Source organism: Sarcophilus harrisii, chromosome 1 (genome assembly GCF_902635505.1).
Source record: "Sarcophilus harrisii chromosome 1, mSarHar1.11, whole genome shotgun sequence".
NCBI classification, from domain to species: Eukaryota; Metazoa; Chordata; class Mammalia; order Dasyuromorphia; family Dasyuridae; genus Sarcophilus; species Sarcophilus harrisii.
Genome location: NC_045426.1, coordinates 481362701 through 481386384, shown reverse-complemented (window position 1 = coordinate 481386384; position 23684 = coordinate 481362701). Strand labels below are relative to the sequence as shown.

The 23684-nt window shown below is 32.4% G+C and overlaps 1 protein-coding gene across 1 annotated transcript in view; it reads left to right on the top strand.

Annotated features, from left to right (window-relative positions):
• Positions 1-7987: 7987 nt before the first annotated feature.
• Positions 7988-23684, top strand: part of DSG4 (desmoglein 4) — a 34311-nt gene continuing 18614 nt past the window's right edge. The window contains exons 1-7 of the mRNA XM_003759820.2: positions 7988-8020; positions 9927-10058; positions 13130-13285; positions 14138-14282; positions 20639-20805; positions 21130-21264; positions 22797-22982. Of these exons, the coding sequence (XP_003759868.1) occupies positions 7988-8020; positions 9927-10058; positions 13130-13285; positions 14138-14282; positions 20639-20805; positions 21130-21264; positions 22797-22982 (954 nt within the window). The remainder of the gene's footprint in view (positions 8021-9926; positions 10059-13129; positions 13286-14137; positions 14283-20638; positions 20806-21129; positions 21265-22796; positions 22983-23684) is intronic.

Below are 23684 nucleotides of genomic sequence, written 5' to 3'. Positions count from 1 at the left end.
GCTGCAAAACTAGATTAAGTGCAATTGGGAAACATTTAACAAAATAAATAAGCTTACAATAAAAATTCAGACAATGTTAATATGTAGTTTTCTAAGTCAATATGTACCTTCATGGATTCTTATGCATGCTTTAGTAGCCCCCTTTTTAACTTGAATTTGATCCCACTTCCCTAGGTTATCATGAAAACCTTTTAAAAAATTGTTTCTATTTTAGTGTTTTATCTTCAAAATAGCAATGATTCAGCAATGTCAAAGTTTCTGATCATAAATGGGGAGGAGGTAAAAATCTATTTTTAAAAGTTACTCATGGATATTTTAAAAAACACAAGGGGGAGAGGAAGGAAAGAGAGAAGGTTGGCAAAATGAAAATATGATGAAATAAGAACTATCTAGTCCTATCTTGAACATTTCCAGCATCAGAATAGTGGGTTCAGTTTATAGATTTGGAATTCTAGCCCCTTAATTTACAGTTAAAGTAATTCAGGCACAGAGAACTTGTAATTTTCAAACAAGTAGAAAGACACAAAGTTATGATTTGAATGCATATCTCTTTTATTTCAAACCAAACATCTTTTCCTTACATCCATGTTGCTTCTACCAGAAGGCTCATTAACTATAAGTTTAGATATGAGGAACCACTTGATTCTGAAGTAGTCATCCCCCTGGAAACCAACTACAAATAGGAATGAAGTAGACAACTAGAAGTGTGATCCAATTCTACCACCACTTACCCCAAAGTAGTAGGCAGAGTATGACTCACATAAACTCACAGGTAATCCCCCTATAGAGTTTTTGAGAAAAGGGAGAATGGTCCCTATTGTAATCAGGCACACTGAAAGAACTGTGCACTATGTCAAAGTAAAATCCTAATCATACAACATGAAAAATATTAAGGATGATGAAGAAAAGGTAACTGATTGTTCTCCAAATCACAAAACTTTATCCCTATTTTGCCAAAGAATTTCCTGTGACTTCAAAATCAAGACAGAAGAGGCATTGACAATACTCACTTAGATTAACATTGGAATTCAAAATGAAAAAAGTCAATTTTCTCCTTCATGCTTGTTGAGAGATTTATTTTCTGGCTTGTTCTTCAGTAAAAAGGATTAATTACTGGTTCATTACTTTGGACAGTTGGGGGAAGAGATATTTGCACACTATCAGTGCAAAAGAGTTTTCGATTATCTGTAAGGAACTCTATGGTAAATGGGGTTTGAGAGCCAAATGAGCAGTGATTTTTCCCTCAGGGTGGTCTTTGCACAAACACATTTCATATAATAGCCTTCTTAATTAAATGGCTAATCTCTTCTCCTAGGAACTTGTTAGATTGTTTAGTACAATTACAGCTCCCATTTCTATAACACTTCAGGGTTTACAAATACAGCCTCATGAGGTAGGGCAGGTACTGCAATCACACACATTTTTCAAATGAAGAAGGTAAGTGATTTGCCTGAGGTCACAAAACTTGTAAGACTAAAATTCTGGGACTGAAGCCCAAACCAGTCAATTCCCACATCCAGGGACCCTTCCATGGCATTATACTGTCTCTACCTCTCCTTCATTATCACAATTGCTAAATTTTTATGAAATTCTTTTTGCAATTTCACTTTCTACTTTTTGGAAAACTTAGTTTTGTCCAACTGGATTGAATGTTACTTTGCTTTTCACAGTTTTATGACAATCATCATAATCTTTATGATTCCAAGACTTTTTCATTTTAAAAATCATTTAAGCCCTTTGCTAGGCTGTGGGAAAGATACAAATTTATTCCATTCAATAAGTAATGTCAACAATAGTTAAAATCATAAGAACAGACTTCTGGCATGTTTCAAAACAAGAAAACAAGAAAGAAATTATTTGGGAGGGGCAATACTAGGGGTGTGTTGAAAATAGGAATATTACTACCTTTGTAGTTAAATTCCTATGCTTGAACTCTTCCACTGTTCATTAAGATCTAAATCAAAGACCATTTGTGCATTATTAGAGTTTCTACTAACCTGGGAGTGGTTCACCTTTCAGTCTGATGGCTACTTTGTATAATATAGATGCCAACCACAAAGAAATACTTTGAACAGAGTTATGGCTGTGACTTCATCCAATAAAAAAGTGGCCACTGGAAGACAAAATGGTGTTCTTTTTGTATTATCTGATGATATGTGGTGTGTCATGTCTTGCTGTTTAAAAGATTCCAAGACATAGTTTCATTCATTATCTCAACTGAATGTATCCTTCAAAAGATGATCAGATGGCTACTGATGAAGCACAGAAACATTAAGTCTAGGTTTTGAGATTTATTTTTAGGGAGTGCTATGATTTATGTAATGTACTAGGGAATACATTAGAGCAAGCCATAAAGAGGATTTACTTAAGGCCTAAGATCTTTGATGGAGATGGGAAACACAAAATAGACATTTTGTATCTGTCAGATAAACAGTTGAGTCAATATAGCAGTGTTGGCTACCACCTTGTCGCCAAGGATTACAAAAACTTCAATCAGACAATGCAGTAATTTGTCTATTTTGAGGAAAAAATAGAATAAGTAGGATTTTAAAAGGAAAAAGACTACACTAGTGTTCACAATCTCACCCTAAGTAAGTAGCCATATGGGTAAGATAAATAGCAATGAAGATCCATGTCATTTAGTTCTCTGCCAGGGTAACTTCTAATGGGCAGAGTGATGAATGTCAATAGATTGATTTGGGGTTTTTTTGCTCCAATTTAAAATAATTTCCAGCTTTAAATGTTTATAAGAAACTTTTTTTCTGTTTTTGTTCATTTCAATATCTTTTACATGGAGGAATTTACCTTATCCATATGTAGTATTACGGGGGAGGAGGGAAAGTTTTGCTTTAATTTTCTCACTTAAAAACTCAGGATTCATATATCAATCAATATTCCCAAAATGTCACTTAGAATCATGATAGAAAGAGAAAGCATCAATACACACAAGGAGCAGGGATAGTCTTTGGCATCCCCAGTATTTAGCACAATCCATGGCGGATTATAAGTGCCTAATAAGTGTTTATTGATTGGTTGACTTATTGAGCACCTGGTACATCAGTTTCTGTGCCAGTCACAGGTCATATGCAAATACAAAAATGAAATATTCCAGGACCTCAAGGAGCTTACAATTCACTAGAGTTTAAAAAAAAAACATAATTTTGATAGAGGAACTAATTAGTGGGGGAATCAACAGAAGTTTCTCAAAGAAGGAGGCTCCAGAGATGTCTCAATGGGAGCAAAAAGTTCTGTGAATTAATGAAGAATAGGGAGCATCTGGGTGAAAAATGGAATACCATATGATGAGGAATGTTAGCAAATGGGCCATATCATCTGGAAAATGGAAGTCAAATGTCAATTGTGTAAGGACACAAAGGTAAACTAAGTTTCTTGGCAAACCTCATTTTGACTTCAATATTAACCAAAAGATTCCACATAGGATCTTTTGGATGGTGTCAGGGTTACTTATCAAAGAATTTTTATAAGTTGCCAGAAGTTGCATGGATGATAAAACTTCTGTTATACTTTACCTCTTCATTTATTTTAATTGATAGTAGTTTTGAACTCACCAAGAATGTTTAAGCAAAAGTGTGAAAGTGTACATTTTTGCCCTCTGTATATCCCACAAGAATAATTTGCCTCAAATCAATTTGTAGCATTATAGATCTTGAGTTGGAAAGGACCTCAGAGGTCATCTAGTCTAACTTATTTTGCAGTTAAGAAACTGAGACCCATATAGGTTAAATGAATTGCCCAATGTCATAAAGGTATTGAGTGGCCAAGCCAAACTTGAACTCAGATTCTTTTCTCTGTACCATGCTAATATTACATACGTTTTACAAAAATGCAATTAGTGAGTATTTAATAATAACATCATGGCAAATAGTTTTCTCTGAACTCCTCAACACCATCCATTAGTCAGTTAGAAGCAAGGTGAGATTTATTCTTTCTTGATTCCAAAGAGCAGATCTGAGATCTATGGGTGAAGATTCATTAAAGGACAAATTCTAGCTCCATATAAGGAGAACCTTCTGAAAACTAGCGCCATCAGTAAATGGAATGAGTTAAAGAGTAATGAACTCCTTCTTATCAGAAATTATCAATCAGAAAACATCAATCAGAAGTGAGCTGAGCATTTTTTAAGAATGGTAGAGGAAAGATACACACTTCAGGTATAGGTTTATCTAGACAAACTCACAAGTCTTTTCCAGTTCAATTATGACATAAGTTTATAATATCATATAATTTACATATTGATTCTTACATTGAGTAGCTTAGAATAAAATTCTGGACCTTTATAAAATATCATTATTTTAAAAAGTTAGGAAGTTCACTGCAACTTAGTGAGAAAAACATGTATTTTCTCTTGAGTTTAAGAGCTCAATGACTGGAGATTGGATAGTCAGTTTTTCTCTGGGATTTAACGATACTAGGAAGATTTCCTTTTAGACTAGAGCAATGAAACTAAAGGACTAAATAGCAGGAGTGCTTATTCTTAGTTTACAAAGGGAAACTGTTGAGATTCTTTAGTCTCTAGCTAGGCATACTGATCACAGGTTTGTGAAGGAGTGACTGGAAGAGTATCCTTGGGATATTGCTTGGGCTGTAGATTTGTTGTCCCTCCCCTTTTAATGGAATAAATTATTAGGCTCTCCAACTTGGATTCCATCACGTACTATATGTCCCTTCAATTATACAGTAAATAGGTATAATTAGATTTGAACTTGACACTTCTATAACATCACCATATGGATAATTACTTTACTCAACCATTTTATAATTATTATTCAGGAGGAAACTGGTTGTTAATAAACTTATGGGTAGTGAGAGCCCTAGTGACTTCAAAAACTTATTTCAAAAAGAGAAGTCATATGAGAAAAGAGCCTGTGTCCAGCATCTGATGCTTCAAATAATCCAAATGGAATAAAGAGAATATCATATATGCACATGCTGCCTAAAGACATACAATGATTTTTCAACCAGTCACAGGATCATAGACTTGTCTAGAAAAGACATTGAAGGTCAGCTAGCTTATGACTTTAATTTTATTAGTAGGGAAACTGAGACTTACAAAGGTTAAATGATTTTCTAATCAATAGCAGAATTAATATATAAACCAAGGTCCTCCAACTATAGAAGTCATGGTTCATGTACAACTGTACACTAGATCAACTTCCCTCCCACAACTTTAGTGAAAGGTGTATTTATGGAGAAAGAACAAAGAAGCTTATACAATGATCATAGTTTTAAATTAAGTTCTCCAAGGAAGTTTAATGATATATATATATATATATATATATATATATATATATATATATATATTTATTTATAGAGATATTTAATAAAGTTTTATTGATTAATGAACCAATGTAGTACAGAGAATATTCAGTTAACAGCCAAGAGACTTCTGGATTCAACTTAATTCAATAAATGATTGTTAAGAACCTGTGTCCTTCACTTTTTCCAAGTTTCAGTTTCTTCATCTTTAAAAAGGAAATAATATTTGTACTGTCTTATAAGGCTGAGAGGAAAGTGAACTGTGATTCTTACAATGCTTATAAAGCAGTGTCACTACAATGATATTAAGTATAAGAGGTCATTTTATTATTGAAAAACAAATGGAACATCTAAGAGTTAGAAATGATGCATTTTTCACTTTTACGTGTGTATGAATATGTATGGATAGTGTGAACTTAAACTTGAACTTGGCATCAGGAAATGTAATACCTAAGATTTATATAGCACTTGAAGGTTTACAAAGCTGTTTGCATGTGTTAATCATTTCATCTATGAGGAAGGTGTTAATATCTTTATATTTATTATAACATTATAATCATTTTCAGATGAAGAAACAGATTGAGAGAGGTTAAGTAACTGTACTAAACCAAGTTACAAAGTTAATAAGTGTCTGAAGCAGGAATTCAAACTAGGATTTCCTGATGCCAAGTTCAAGTTCAAGTTCACACTATCTATACATGATAGTAACATAAGCATTATTTCCATTTTTTCAAATAAAATAAATTGGAACAGCTTTTGGAGTACATATATATATATATATGTATATGTATATACATATATATATATACCTGCACATATACACAAATATAAGATAAAATATGAATACAGGTTTTTCTGACAAGAAGCTTAAGTCTTCCACTCATTACACCATACTGTGTATGTCTATAGTAGCTGTCACATAATAAGTGTTTAATAATGCCTTTAAATTTTATTTTAGATTGATTTTATACTTACTTCATACATATGAACACAGAGAATACTAAATTTATTAACTGTTACTTTCAAATCATTTAAAAATGCAGACACACAATCATAAAATTCTCACCTACACACACAACTTCTGCTAGAATTATAAACATCAGGGAAAGAAGCATCAAGGGTACATGAAACTAGATTAAGGACTTTTCTATCCATTTTTAATAGGATAGGCTCCTATTGATTTGAATTTATTTTTCCTTAAAATAGGTTCCTTAAAAAACAGAAAATGCCATTTTTGTCCTCCAGCCCTCAAAAGCATCTGGACAACAGTCTATAATGCTATTGGCAAGAAGTAAAATAATTTTTGGCATATTCTCTTTCATAATACTGATCTGGACTAGAAGTATGATAAAGGTTATGGAGAACACATACACATACACACATATATATGTGCACACATATTCACCTTCTCATAATGCTCTATCTATCAAATACTAAAGAACTTAATTAGTCATTGAGTAGAAAAAGGAGTAAAACTGAGCCCTAAATAGGCAAGGAACATGTGTTTATAATTGGGAAGGATACTATGATCTTTCTATTCCCTTATGTAAAATAGAAAACAATTATGTGATGTAAGAGAAACACAGACTTATGATGATAAGAAGTAGTATTTTTTGCTTATATTAATTGAAATGCATGTTAGAACAGAGAATACTAAGGACCTGATAAACAATTAAAATTTATTATAATCTATTTACAGTATGAAAATCTATGTAGAAATCCAAGGAGTTTGGCCATTTTTGCCGAACTAAGAGAAGGAACTCCACTATGCTAATTTTCTTATGGAACAGTGCTTGCTACAGTTATTTCATGGATAATGAAGACTCATTGTCCATTAACATTATTGGTTCAGTGAAAGGGAGGAAGAAAAGGAAAATGTACCAGCTAAAACAAAGGAGAAGTGAGGAAAGAAAAGAAAGAAGATAATGAAAAGGAAGGTAGGGGCGGGCGAAGTAAAAAGAGGGAAGAATGACAATGGAAAACATGAAAAGAAAGAAATGTATTTGGTTTATATTAGTAAAGTTACTAATAATTATTCCACTCATCAAGCCCTATGTCTACCACTTTTTTGTTATTCATTTCAATTTAATTATGCTGTTTGAGATTGTACGTAATAAATAGCATAAATTTGGCAGCCATAAGAATTCATACTTAATAGTTACAGTATGCAGAAGGCTTTCCTTGATGTAAAGTAAGTAATTACTTTGTTACTTTATTAACCCCATTTTTATAGATGAAGAAATAAAATACACTATTCAAGGCCCCTCATGATTTGACCCCGGTCTGCCTTTATGATCTTCTCTACCACAATTAAGCCACATTATGTCAAATTAAATTTTTTACCATCTCTTGAGAATATTTTACATTTATTTCTCTTTATCATTCCCTTCTCCTAGAATGTCTCCCATTATCTTTACCTGCTAAAATCATACCCATCCTTCAAGAACTCTCTAAAGTTATTTCATCTGTAAAATCTTCCCTGACCATTAAGTCTTCTCCTTTCCCTAAGCAAACATATCAAATTGTTCATAACTCAATTGTAAATTCCTTAAAAATAGGAATCGTTCCCTTTTAATTTTTGCATTCCTCACAGTGTAAGCATGGTAAACATTCACTAAATTTCTATTGAATTTGCATTGCCAGTGTTTATAATTTCATATCTTTTTCAATGCCCAAATTTGTCTTAACCTTATGTATCCAATTACAGGTCATGGAGGAGGTTTACAGTGAATTCATTGTAGAGGTAAAGTATAATAAAATTATTCTATTAAAGACAATTTTAATGTATAAACACTAACGAGGTCAGATTGTTATCACCCTTAACATACAGAACCCAAGCAAGAAATAAACACTTTGAGTGATTATAAGATTAACAGTAAACCTACACTCTGAATGATTTATAGTCAATTTACCAGGAAGTTTCAACTATCACAAAATTTTAAGATTAGTGATCTAGTTTCTAAGCTGAGCTATGATTAGAAACAGCATGTTCAGTAGAAGGGAAAGGACTGCTAGAGGTAAGCACACATTGAAAAGTGACATTGCCTCTTGACAGAGAAGTGATATAATCAGAATGTAAAATGGACATAAGTTTTTGAACAAAGTCAATATAGGAATCTATTTTGCTTGCATGTGTATCTTTGTAACAAAGACTTGGTTTTTCTTTCCCATATACCAATGGAAGTGGAAGTAGAGAGGGCAAACAAGGATAGGGATTTAAAAAGAAAAGAAAAGAAGGTCATTGGAAAAATTTTCACTGCAGACAAGAGAAGGAAAGACCGAAAGAAACAGAAAAGCAGACAACTTTGAAAGCAGTTGATTGATTTTATTATATACTTTAAGAACAAAAGCCACATGCACATAATAGAAATGTCATTTCATTTATAATCTTTTTCTATTTGATTATGGATATGATTATGTGCATTTTATTTGGTGCTTAGTTCAAAACTATAAAAAAAAAGAAAAAGAGTGACAACCAACATTAATAGAATAGCTAAATATGAGTTTTAAACTGTAATATCAAAAGAGTTTAAGGACAGCATTTGATATTTCAAATAATTAAAATCAATAAAGACAACATGTTAAATACACACATATCATATATGCAATGATTCTCATTCCAGGAGCTTTTTAAATATCATGGGATCATGTATTTAGGGCTTCTCTTGTCAAAAATTAAGAATATTTTAGCTCTTGGGCTGGGTTAGTTTTGATCTTTTTGAAAATACACTCCTAAATATCTCAAAGATGCTAGTTATAGTTAGATATAGTCACTACTATACATAAAAATATATATATGTATATCAAAATTATTATTACTTCTGTATAAGTAGGATGATTAAATGCCTATCAGAAAGATGCTATTACAAGCCTACAATGGGGACAACAGTCTTTAAAAGCAATTACATCCCAAGGATGTTGATGATTAGGCCCAAGGTAGATAATCTAGGGGATTTTAGGTCCATATATTTAGGGTTATTATTAACACATTTATTGATTACTATTATTAGGATTTAATAATTAAAGTATTTTTATTTCAATATTAAATGATCAAATTAATATAATCAATATATATCACTATTCCTTTGTTCTCTGCCATTTTGCAGTTAGATATTTGGATGTAACACTCTTCCCACAGTAAAACCTCTCTTGCTATTTTCCAAAAAATCATGTACATGATCTTGAGCATGAACAAAGCATAAGGCAGGTGTATCCAAGTATACCAACTTACCTAGTCCATCTTCTAAAATGGACCTACATGTGTGATTGAATATATGACTTATTTACTACAGAATTCAGTGCTATGGAGCACTAGGAAATGTTTGGCTTGGGCAATGATAAAAGTTTAGGACTCAAAGAAGAGTAAGATGGAAAAGGGACTATATCAAAGAGTCTTGGAAACTTTTTTTTAAATGCTAGGTATGAAACAACATATTTTGATACCTACATAGTAGCACCCTTATACATATATCATTAAATCTAGACTACCTTTCCAAAGATAATTTGTGGTTGATGATATCTGAGCTTTATTAACCAACATAGAAAAAGTGGGCATTACTTTGTCCAGAAAATTCAATAAAATTCTTTTTTTCCAGAGCTTTTTTCAAAAAGTTTTTCAGAATCTTTTAAACTGGATTTTTTTTCTCAAGGTGAAAGAGTTAGACAGTGAAAATGGAACTGCAAAATGGCAAACCGTCAGACGACAAAAGAGAGAATGGATTAAATTTGCTGCTGCCTGTAGGGAAGGAGAAGACAATTCAAAAAGGAACCCAATTGCCAAAGTAAGTGATGAAGCCATTGAGTTGATTATGTACTGTTGTAAACACTTCTCTAGAGTTAGAGAAGCTCTTTCTAAAGGACACTTTTGTGGGAATCTTCCTTCTAAAAACCATAAACAAAATGTAAGGTAAGATATCAACCATCCTTATTATAACCTAATCTATAGTTTATAAGGCCTGAAAAAGATGTTAATTAAATATGGTAATGATCCAAGTGAGGAGGAAGCAGAAGAGGAGGAAGACTAAATGAAGAAAGAGGGCAGAAAACTCAAGTGAACCACAGCTGACCCATCTAGCTATTCAATTTTTCTTATTCATCTCAGTTCCATAAACTCTTTCTGGGTTCCTGAGTTAGAGCTCAAATACCATGATGTCTTGTAGTAAAGAGTTAATTAAATCCCATTCTATACTTCAACACATACATACATCTACACATGACAACACAACACAAACCCATTCAGACTAATGTATGTATTCAGACTTTTACCCTTAGTTTAAAGGAAGCAAAAGAAAAAAAATTTCAAAAGGACTTTTTACTCAGAATTACATTTAATTCAATTCAAATTTATGAAGTATGTATTATATATATATATATATATATATATATATATATAGCACTATATTATGTAGAAGAGAAACAAAATTTAGATTTCATAGGGTGATGTTACACAAAAACAGATATCCATAATGTCTAATTGCACATTATAGAAGTAAAAATAAAATGTTTTATGGGGTCATGGAAGAATGATTTTTTGCTAACTTGCCAAGGTGGGATGGAGGAGGGATTTAGGACAACTTTATATGAGATCAAAAGAATCTTTAGTCACTGATCCAGTCTAAAAATATAACTACCATTACAAACCATTATAAACAATAAAAAGTTTTTAAATTGTACATTTTTTCATTTTTTTACATTTAAATTTTTCACATTTAAAGGATGGGTAGAAATTCAAGAAAAGAGGGAAAATATTCTGGGAATAAGAAACAGTTCAAGCAAAGGCACAGAAGTGGGAGACCATAGGAGCAAAGTTGTCCCATTTTTGTGAGATAGCGATTATATGACAACGAATATTAGAAAATAAGGTAGAAAAGGTAGGTAGCATAATATGGAGAACTTTGAATGAATTTGAGCTACACTAAGCAGGCAAAAGAGAACCCCCAAATATTTTTAATTGTGTTGATGTGACCAGATCAATGCATAAAGAAGATCAGTCTGTATTGTCATAAAGTTGAGTGTAGGTACAAAGACTTATGTTATGTTTCAGTCACACTGGTCTGGGTAGGTAGCAATGAAAGTCACTTACTAGACATAATTACTAGGCAGTGTGAATTAGGAAGAGAGGATGGATGAAAGAGATGGAGTTAGAATAAACAGGATTTGATAACTGGTTTTGAGATGTGATGGTAAAGGAGGTGATAGAGATAAAGCCAAAATATCAAGCATGGGAGGCTGGATTAGTGACAGTGGCTTGGATAGAATCAATTTAATTTAGGAAATGGACTTAGGATCATACATTTTAGAACTGGAAGAATCTCTAAACATCAACTAGCTCAATTCCCTCATTTTATAGATGAAAAAATTAAGGGCATGAAAGTTTAAATGACTCCACCAAGAATACATATACATATATATATAGAAAGAGAGAGACTAAATAAAGTTCAAACCTAGATCAATTGGCTCCAAATCTAATATTTTTTTTCCATTACTTCATTCAAATTTATAACCCCAGATAAATTTGAGTTGATAACCACTATCAGAACTGGTAAGATCTTACCCAATGCAGTTTCTCAGCTTTGCTTCTGTGTGTGTCTCCCCACTTCATTTGTCTTCTTTGGACTTAAACTACATTGTAATTTTCTAACCTGAATGCAACAAGTTAGGAGTAATGAGTCAGTCAGTGTTCTATCTGCCAAACACTATACTAAGCATTGTGAATAGAGTACTGCACGGTGAATAAAGTCAGGAAAACCTAAATTCAAATCCAATCTCAAGCACATATCTGCTAAATGACACTGAGCAAGTCATTTTACCTCTCCCTACTTCAGCTTCCTTATCTGTTAAAATGAAGATAATAGCATCCCCAAAAGTGGTAGTGATGATAAAATGAGATAATCTTTGTAAGGCCCATAGCACGGTGCCTGACTCATAGTAAGCACTATATAAATGCTAGCTATAAGAATATACCAATAAATTATGTAATTTTGGGCTAATATTAGTAATATTTTAAGTAATCTCCTTCCTCATAGTTTATCATTTCTTCTTCAAAGTCTCAGTAGTCATTACTAAAATCTAAAAACTTTTAGGCAGAAGATATAAGATACAGTAAATGTATAAACAATTGTGACATTGACACTTCTTGAATATAGATCTATAATCTTTGGTTTTCTTTGGGGAGGGGAGGAACATTAAATAATATACAGAGCTAGAAAAGACATTAGAGGTTATTTATTCTGATCACTCCATTTTCCAGATGAAGAAATTGAGGGTGGAGTGAAGTAAGTTGTCCAAGTTCATAAAAGTAGTAAGTAACATGCATTCTTATGTTTTAACTTCAAAACAAAACAAGGAATGCTGAATTCATGTTGGTTCATGGTTCTCTTTTCATTTGCACCTTAAGTTAAAGGCTGGTCAGGCATATGAATAACATGATAGATTTTATTTTTACAAGGAAGTAACAGAAATTATTTGTTTTGTCACACTACGTGTTAACTCAATGAAGAAAGAAATAAAAAACTGTTTCTCTTTTCTCTTAATATACCAGAAGAATCTCAGCTTTCCATTCCTCTGAGTTTCTTTTAATCTCTAGAGAAGATGATCAATTCAAAACAGTAAATTCAACATGAAAGAGAATCTTAGTCAAGTGCTTTATTTGAATCAGTTCTGTCCCAAAAACTAACTTGTTAAATTTATGCAACCACAGCTTGTTTTATCTATTCTAAAAGATTAAAGTCATAAAGATTTGTAAAATTCCTGAGACTTTTAAAAGGATGGAGTATTTGAAAGTAAGCATGTCACGAGTTATGGTTGATATATGTGTTCCATAAGAAATCATAACATAGCTCTTTTCCTACAGATACGATCAGATTGTGAAGCTAACCAGAAGATTACATATCGTATCTCTGGGATAGGGATTGACAGACCACCTTTTGGAGTCTTTACTATTAATCCCAGAACTGGAGAAATTAATATAACATCAGTGGTTGATCGAGAAATAACACCAATGTTCTTGGTAAGTCAAATCACTGTGCTTTGGTCTATTTATTTAAACTTTCCTCACTGGAGATCCCCAATACCAATGAAATCTTAAGTCTTTACCAAAATAGAACACAATAAAATTCCCTTTTTACACTATAATTCTTCACATTTTGTAAAGGCCGATTGTAATGGATAATGTTTCACTCAGAAACTGAATAATCAGTAGTAAAAGAAAATGTGAAAATAGTCATACAAGAAGACTTCATATTTTATTAGTATGCAAGTCAAGTCATTCATCAAAATATAAATTACTGAACACAGAGAGTCACAGAATCTCAGTTTTAGAAACAATTTCAAGTTATTTACTATTCAGTTTCCAGTTGGAGACTTTCAGTGATTAACTTCTTTATCACTTCATTTTTCCTTACTATTTCACTCACTCACTCATTCATTCATTCATTCATTCTTTTCTCTCTCTCTTTTTTTAAGACTGAGCCCTCATATCTCTGGTTGGAAGTGCAACAATAACTTAAAGGCTCAACCCCACTGATAATCATCAGGGAAACTTTGATCTGCTGTATCTTATCTGTTCTGGTTCCCTACTCTTTAGAGAGTATATTATACCTTTAGTCCCAGAGGCTTACCATATTTGTGCCAGACTCAATATATTTGTGCCAGTATATTCTAGCCCTTCTTCAGCTCAGAACTCCCAAACTCAAGTGATCCACCAGCCTTAACCTCTGCTAGGTACTAGGTATGTCTTACCTCACCTAGTCATTTATTCAGACATTAATTCATTCAACATTCTATAAGCAAAATACTAAGCTGTATTTCATTCACTTCATTTTCTCTTATGAAAAATTACATTTTATTTATTTTAACCTAGATCTACTGCCGTGCTCTGAATTCCCGAGGTGAAGATTTAGAAAGACCACTTGAGCTTAGAGTCAAAGTTATGGATGTAAATGATAATCCTCCAGTATTCACACAAAATGTATATACTGCCAGTATTGAAGAACACTGTGCTACAAGTAAGTATAAGAGTGATTTCTGACATCCTCCCCCCACCCTGCCCTTGGTAACTTTGTACCTTTCAAAGATATTATTCTATCTAGACATTTTAAAAGATTTTATTCTTTTCTTCCAAAATATAAGTAACATGAAGCTGAGAGGGAAAATTAAGCTATTGAGAAACTTATCATTTCAAACAGTGTCTGCAGTGACTAATTTGAAAGGAATTTCTATATAAGATTTTGTGAGATGTTTCTTAGCATGACTTTTAAAGAAGTCCCTGGAGATATGTTCAAGATGATCAAAGTCAATGATCAGAATTACAGTTGTAAGCATTAAGAAGAGCTCTATAAAAGTTTGTTTTTAAGAAGGCAAATTTAAAACATGTAGTTCTTATGCTAACAGGTAAAGAACACTTGTAGAAATTTTATCAATTTATGAAATGGCTCAGACACTGGAGTTGAACAAACTGTTCCATATACATTCATTTCTACAAAGATCCATCATTTTAATATGTATCTATTTCATTCTTCAGGGCAGAAAAAATCTCCTCCATATATTGGGCATAATTTTTTATAATTTCTGATAGTTGAGGAATTTAATAACCTGTTGTCTCATCAATTGGTGAGAACCTTCTCTGAACTTAAGTAGAGTGGTTTTGAACATATACCATCCAATCCCAGGCTATTTGTACAGGGATTTATGTTCCACTGGTACAGTTTTCAAGAACCCAGTATCAACTTCATGACATAAATATTACAATAAGTCTTTAGTACTGATTCATGACATCTTTAAAAAATGTTTTTTAATTTTCATATGTATACCTCTTCTTTCTAATTATCTTACTTTCCAACTTTAAAGACTGATTCAGCAACATTGGGAAAAAGATAAAATACTAGACTTTGAAGTAATATAACCTGGGTTTGAATCCTATTCTCCTCACTAGCTGTGGGACCATGGGACAGTCAGTTTCCTTAAATGTAAAATAGAAGTTATAATTTTGTTATACCTCCTCAGTGTGATTCAGAGGACAAAATGAAATATGTAAAATTTTCTGAAAACTCCATACTGACTCTTCTCCTTCTGTATCCCTTTCATTCTTCCAGTCTTCTTCTCTTTCTTTGCCCTCTTTAATCTCTTTCAAATGACTCAGTATCCCCTGAAATAGAAACTGAAAAGAAGAGAAAAATAAGAAGGGGACTCAGAAGCAAAGAGATAGCTGGAGGATGGATCACTTTTCCTTCAGAAAGAGGAAGGAAAGGGAAAGGAAGAAGATAGGAAAGGCATGGAAAATATGCAAACAATAACCACAGGAAAGAAGAGGGTCAAAAGAGGATGAAAGTGAAAAAGACACATGCAAGGGGAATTGAAAGAAGGCACTAAGTCATATGCCTCTGTTAAATTATGTGATTAAAAATTCTATACATGCTATTTTAACTCCCATTTTACAATTAAAATTGAGAGGGGAAAAAATAAGGCTTGACAGGGAAGAAAAGAATGACAGAAGAGGGAGAGAGAATAAAGGACTATTTTACTTCTTCCAATAAAAGAAAGAGAGCTGAAAATCAAAATCACATCATTTGGGGATTTTATTCACTACACTTGTGATATTGATAGCTCCTCTCTTCCCATCCTTAAGATTACTACTTAAGAAGACAGTTTGGCAATTTTCTTGGTGACATGTGGGGCAGCATTTACTGATGAGGACTATAGTAATTAATAGATGATTATAGTAACTAACATTTATATAGCATTTTAAAGTTTATAGAATAATTTACAAACATCAGGGATATGCTGAAACCAGCTCCGTTTAAGAAACTGACATTCTACAAATGGCTTGATTTATTACTTTATTGATCATTAACTTAAGAAAGTGATGGAGAAAGTTTTTAAAATGCAGATTAAATTTTAAAAGGTACTGCATTTTTTGTGTGCCACTTGTTAAAAATTTACAAGCATACCACTGTAAATCTCCTTTGATCCTTAAGACAATCTTGTGAGACAAAGTTCATAGATGTAACTTCCTCACCTTACAGAATATGAAGGACTGCGTACAATGAACTGTCTTATTCATAGGAAAGGAGAAGGGAAGAAGCATTTATATTGCACCTATTATGGATCAGACATATGGCTAAGCACTTTTTTTCAAAAAAATTTTCAAATTTTATCTCATTTGATCATCAATAGCAACCCTAGAAGGTAGAGAACATTAATATCCTCAATTTACACTTAAGATAACTGCAGCAAACTTTAAGTTTAGTAATTTGCCCTGAGTCACACAGCTAGTAAGTTTTGAATTGAAATCTACTTGTCTCCAAGCTTATGCTCTATCTACTGCACCACCAGCTGCCATGCTCACAAAGTAGAGTAAAAGTAGAGTGCTGAAATGGATAGAGTAAGTGCCAAGGAAAGGATCTGAACTCATGACGTCCTGGTTCCAAATCAGAAATCTTTTCCACTATTTCACTTTGTTATAAGGAGCCAAAAACCTATGAGCTATAGACCTGGCTCTGCCATAAGTCTGCTATGTAATCTGGGAATGCATTTTGCCTGTCTCTGTAAAATGGGGATAACGATATTTGCTCTGTTTATCTCACAGAAATATTCTTCAAAGAAATCCAATTCATCAGGTGTTTAGTAAATGACTATCACGTTCATAAAGAAATCAATAACATATGACTGACTTTGAGATAGTGACAAAGGCTCTACTTGAATCAAAAGATCTAAGATTGCCCTACACTTAATACTGTGATTGAGCAAGTTACATAACCTCTTTGAGACAGTTTATCTGAAAAGTAAAGATATTGCTTCTTGAGCTGTCTATCTTACAAGATATGTAATGAAAAAGGTATTACACAAACTAAGTGCTTTATAAAGATGAGCTAGCTATTTTATTGTATTCTGTTAGGTGAAACTAGACATAAACACAAATTACAATAGCATAAAATACAACATAAGTACATAAGATATAGATAGATAGACAGACAGACAGACAGATAGAGGCCAATGTGTGAGATACCATTTTTAACTGAGTGGATCAAGAGTTTTCTTAAGGAAGTATTATTTGAGTTGTACCTTAAAAGAAGCAAAAACAGACATGGTGAGAAAGGACAGACCTGAAAAATGGAACAGTGTGAAGAAAAGTATGAAATGAAGATTAAGTGATTTGTATTGTTAAAAAGATAAATGGTCAAGTTTGACTGAAATATAATATATTTTATACCTATATTACATATATTATAAAAAAATAAAATAAATAGAAATATGAGGGAAGAATATAAAAGGTAGTTTGTGACAAAGTTATGAAGGGTTCTGAATGACAATACAAGGACCCCCTATTGTGTCCTAGATGCTATGGTAAAGGTTACAGATAGATAGTAGGATAAAAGATAGTTCTTGTCCTGAAGAAGCTTGAGTTTAATGAAGGAAATGGCATGTAAACTACTCTGTACAAACAAATCACATAAAGGATAAGTTGGAGATAATCAACAGAGGGAATGACTAGCATTAAAAGGGATTGGGAAAGGTTTACTGTAGTAGATAGAATTTTATCTCTGTTTGGTATATATTAGAGGACCATTTTGTAACAAGAAAATTTCTTAACAGAAAAGAGATTGGCACAATCAAAGCCAAATTATACAGATAATAATGTATAAGATAGGTTTGGGTGAAGAGAGAATGAAGGTTAGGAAATCACTTGATGGGTTACTGTAATAATCCAGTTAGAGGGCAATGATAACCTTAGTAGATATGGGAGGAAAAGGGATGAATGTGTGAGCCATTAAATAAGTAAAATTAATTAACATTTGGTAACCTGGTTGGATATTAAGGATAAGAGGGAGAAAGATGACATTGGGGTTTCATAACCAATGGTTAGAAAAATGAAAGTGAAAAAACAAAATATAGAAATCAGACAGAAAAGCAAGTTTGTGAGAAAAGATGGTGAGTGTAAGTGTCTGGAGTTTTAAGATTGAGGTGTTCCATACGCAGTAGAAAACAAAAGATTGGGGCTAGAGATTTAAATTTAGAAGTGTTATTTAAAACCACTGGAGTACATAATAAGATTTCCAAAATTTCCAAGAGAATTTTAAGAGGAAAGAGAATTAAATCAGTTTAATTAGAGAGTATAGTACCTATGCTAGGTCCTAGCAGAGAAACAAAGCTTAGATTAAACAAGTTTCCTTCCCTCACAGAATTTACCAACTTGTAAGGGGGCATGACATATACAGAATTATTGTAGTACAAAAAAAACCTATGTTGTGAGTATGAAATCAAATGTTTTGTGAAATTAAACGGGAAGATGGTTAAAGACAAGAGAAGTTTTAAAGTATGAAGAAGAGAAATTGAAGGAATTCACATCAGATACTCCAAATCTTTTCAATAAAGGAGAAAGGAATATTATACTTGAGAGGGTCAGCATAAAGATGGTATAATTAGAAAAAACTATTTGATAGATCAATAGGTTAGTAAATAAAGAAAGAGCTACTATGGCAGCATTTTAAGTTTATAACTGGATCAGATACATATACTCATCTTTATAGAAGAGAACTGAACCTGGAAGGTTCTTGACTAATTAGGATGCTGATAGAAGAAGTAAAGCTAACTAAGTAACATAAAAAAGCTTAATCTGGCCTCTGTAAAGTGTGTTCCTATTCTACAGAATTGGAGATACCTGCTTCCCACAAGAACTGAAATAAAAGGAAAGAAGGAAAAGAAAAAGTAAAGAAAGAAGGTTGTAAAGAGTGCATAGGACAAGAAAGAAAGAAAGAACTAGAAAGAAAGAAAGGAAAGAAAGAAAGAAAGAAAGAAAGAAAGAAAGGAAAGAAGGAAGGAAGAGAAGAAGGAAGGAAGGAAGGAAGAAAGAAAGAAAAGAAAGAAAGAAAGAAAGAAAGAAAGAAGAAAGAAAGAAAGAAAGAAAGAAAAATGAAAGAGAAAGAAAGAAAGAAAAATGAAAGAGAAAGAAAGACAAAAAGAAAAGAAAGAAAGAAAGAAAGAAAGAAAGAAAGAAAGAAAGAAAGAAAGAAAGAAAGAAAGAAAAAAGAAAGGAAGGAAGGAAGAGGGAGGAAGGGAGGGAAGGAAGAAGGAAGGAAGGAAGGAGGAAGGAAGGAAGGCAGGAAGGTAGGTAGGAAGAGAGGGAGGGAGGGAAGGAGGGAAGGAAGAAAGGAGGGAAGAAGGAAAAGAGGGAGGAAGGAAGGGAAGAAGGAGGGAAGGAAGAGGGAGGGAGAAAGGAAGGAAGGAAGGACGGAAGGAAGGAAGGAAGGGAGGAAGGAAGGGAGGAAGGAAGGAAGGAAAAGAGGAAGGAAGGAAGGGAGGAAGGAAGGGAGGAAGGAAGGAAGGAAAAGAGGAAGGAAGGAAAGGAGGGAGGAAGGAAAGAAAGAGGGAGGAAGGAAAAGAAAATAATAGGCTATGTTCAGAATACACACTGAGAAATTTAATAGGGTATTGATATATTAATAAAAATTAGCAAAGAATAGTGAGAATTCAAGTAAAATTAAATAGCATGAATTTATAAGATTCATCATTGGTAAAGTTTTATGATTTTCTTCAATGATGTTTTGCAGAACCAGGCCCAGAAATGGTGAATATTTGGGGCTTATCAGTATAAATGAATTCAGAGCCAATAATTAACATAAACATAGGCACAAAGTCATTAAGGTTGCATTGTATGAAGAATCTGAAAAACATGTGACCAAATATATCAAATGTTTGCAAATACTTGCAAAAATTGTCAGGAACTGTAGAAATGGAAGCTATTCAGGAATTATCTTGTAGAAAATCCATAAGAGATAACCCTTTAACTTAGACTAAATTTTTTCCATGAAGAAGATGAACACCTTTGATGAATACCTTAGTGTTTCATGTTTCATTAAATTTTAATAATCAGCTGACCATCAAACAAGATTATTTTTATTATGTCTCTCTAGGAATTTTATATAATTCTGACATATGCATGGGTGCTAATTATATCTAGAAATAAATAACTGCAGAGTTTCTTAAAAGAGATCCATAATCACTCAAAATGTTTGGCATGACTATCCACATGGGGAAAAAAACCAACTGGATGAAAAATGTCTATGTTCTAGGAGTTGTAAAGACAAGCTATCGAACTGTCAAGTAATAGATAAAATCAGATGCAGAAAAACAATTCTCATTAATTTCCTCACAAAGGATTAGGATGAAATCCTTGTTCAATTAGTACTCTTTCTTTCTGCCCTCATTACCTGAAGTTGTAGAAGCCACTTTGAGAAAAAAATGACAAGTTTTAAAGTAATTAAATTATGATAATAAAATAAGGGAGATAATTTATGTTTTCTATGAATTCTGTACATTAATCTAATCTATTGAAAACTTTCAACCACTTTCTTTTCATTACCAGACACATTGGTGATAAAGTTAAGTGCTACTGATGCAGATGAAGAAAATCATTTGAATTCTAAAATTGCTTACAAGATAATATCTCAGGAGCCTGCAGGTTCACCACTATTTATTCTGAACAGATATAATGGAGAAATACGCACCATGACAAATTATCTTGATAGAGAGGTAAAACTTTTTACAAATAATTAGATTCTCTCTCTCTCTCTCTCTCTCTCTCTCTCTCTCTCTCTCTCTCTCTCTCTTTCTCTCTCTCTCATTCCCCCCACCTTGATTTTGAAAAGACAAAAAGATGATGTAGTGTGTTCATCACTTTTCTTACCCCATGATAGAAAGGAAATTGGGGGAGGAGGGAAATCCTTTGAATAAAGTTTATATTCCTTTTCCTTTTTGAAATCTATCCTTGATCTATAAGAAGAAAGATGAAGTGATCTTAATTGATTAATCATTACATAATATGTGACCCAATCTTCTTATTCAATCTTCTTTTAGGAACACAGTACTTACAACCTTGTTGTCAGAGGCTCTGATCGGGATGGAGCTGCAGATGGGCTATCTTCAGAGTGTGACTGTAGAATCAAAATTATAGATGTCAATGATAATTTCCCAACATTAGAACAAACTTCAGTAAGTTTTGCTCTTGAATATATACTGTTATCTACAAGTAGAAATTATATCTGTTTTTCTAGTCATCTCTGAGCCTGACTCTGACGATAGGCCACTTGTAAACTTTTTCTGAATATTTCTTGGAATTTTCTGGTGAATAATGCTTTATAATGTCACTTTTATTAATTCATGCAACCAATTATTAAACTATTAAATTTCAAATATATTCAAAACATCATTCAAAACACAGGAATAGAGATTCACTTAAATAATGCTGTGAGATTAGACTGTTAAAAAAAAAAAAAAGGTCATGTCCAAAGCCACATGAAAAAAATCAATTTCCTATTTTACTGTCACATACTGAATGAAACCAAAATTACTTATATTAATACTTCCTATAAAAACTTGATTGTCCTGTTTTATTTTATATCATAGTAGAATAGTTTTAAGAAATCTGAATTCAAATCTCAGCTACAACATTTATGAATTGCATGATCATAGGTAAAACAGAGTTATAACTAGGGGAAGACAGATGTCACTCTGCTCCATTTACCACTAAAAATTAGAAAATACAAATAATAGCTTCCAAGAATAGTTTTTAAATATTGCACAATTTTAAACATTACATTCATGTTTTTATTACATGCATTCCAACAGAATAGAAACAATTAATAAGGAAGAATAATAGAAACTACCAGATGTCATGTTAAAAATACCCATCTGAGAATGTAGTAATGAAATCCTCCCTTCCACTCAAATGAATTTGCCTCATTCTATGAACTACAGAATAGCTCTAAAGCAAGGTTTTTTAAATTATTTTTTTATTTTATTTTCCCCAATTACATGTAAAAACAATTTTTAGCATTAGATTTTAAAATTTTGAGTTCTAAATTCTCTCTCTTCTCATCATTGAAAAGACAAGACATTTAATATGTTATACACATGTAGTCATAAAAAACATAGTTCCACATTACTCATGTTATAAGAAAAAAAAATACTATGGTCCTTAACCTGGGGTTCAAATACCTCCAAAAACCTTGTGGATAGATTTCAGGAGGTCCATGACTTTTGATAGGAAAAAAAAAATATATATATATATATCTTTATTTCTACCTAACTGGTTTCCTTTGTAATTCAATATGCTAAAGCATTTTTCTGAGAAGAGATCTAGACTGCCAAAAATACCATGATATTAAAACAATTCAACACTAATTTTAAGGATAGGTTTCAGGTTTTTTGCTTTGGTTGCCAAAATTGCTAGTTAAAGGTCTGAGACAAAGTCAATTAATATTTATGAATTTCATAGTCCTAAAAATGGCCATAATAATATAATAATAATTTCCCTGACAGAGTTATTGTGAAAAATAAACTTTGTAAAACTTAAAACTATTTATAAGTTGTATCTACGCCATGAGCTTGTTTTGAGAAAAGCATTTCACAAATCTTCAAGTGTATAAATGTGAATGAGGATAATGAAAATTATGTCTTATAACAGGTTTTGCTTTTTGAAAACATTTCAATTTATGGTAATGCTGTTAGTTCTGTCATTTTAGTATTCAGCAAGTATTGAAGAAAACTGTTTAAGTTCAGAACTGATACGATTTCAAGCAATTGATCATGACGAAGAAAATACTGACAACTGGTTGGCAGATTTTTTCTTTGTCTCTGGAAATGATGGAAATTGGTTTGAAGTACATACAGACCCAAGGACCAATGAAGGAATTTTGAAAGTTGTTAAGGTATTGTATGGGTTTGAAAGGTGTTTTTTTTATTACATTTTGCTGAATTATCTCCTTTGTTCCTTTAACACACAAAAACAAAGGACTACCTTTCTTTTTGCCTCTTCTTCATCCCAGATTCCATTTTCAGAAAATATTCATTTGGCACAAACTCCTGGGGGAAAAAAAGTCATATACTCCTGTTTCAATATCAAGTGAGAGGCTACTGCACAAAGTAGTTATTCAATAAATCAACATATTTATTGAGTCTAATATGTGCAAAGCCCTTTTGGGGTTCTTATGAGGGGTACAAAGAAGTCTAATACATGATCCCTAACCTCAAAGAACTTAAAGTCTATTTGGAGAGAAAGTAAATGATACGAAAACTTAGATAAAAATACAAGACTTAAATGTTAATACAATAAAAGTCACAAGGCAGTTAAGTACTTAGTAATTGTCAAAAGAAAAGTATGGCCAATAAAAGCTACAAATTTTAAAAGGGTAAAGATATTGTAGGTTTGGAATGGTATGGGGAAGATTCATGGTAGGAAATAGGGTGGGTATGGAAATGTCTAATATTTGAACCATCAGCAGTGAGAAAGAATTCAGGAGAAGAGGTAAGGAATAAAGTCTGCCTAAGGCACAGACTCACTTGGAAAAAAAGACTTAAAGGTAGTTATGGAATATATTATGAAAGTCCTTGAATGTTAATCCAAGAAGCAA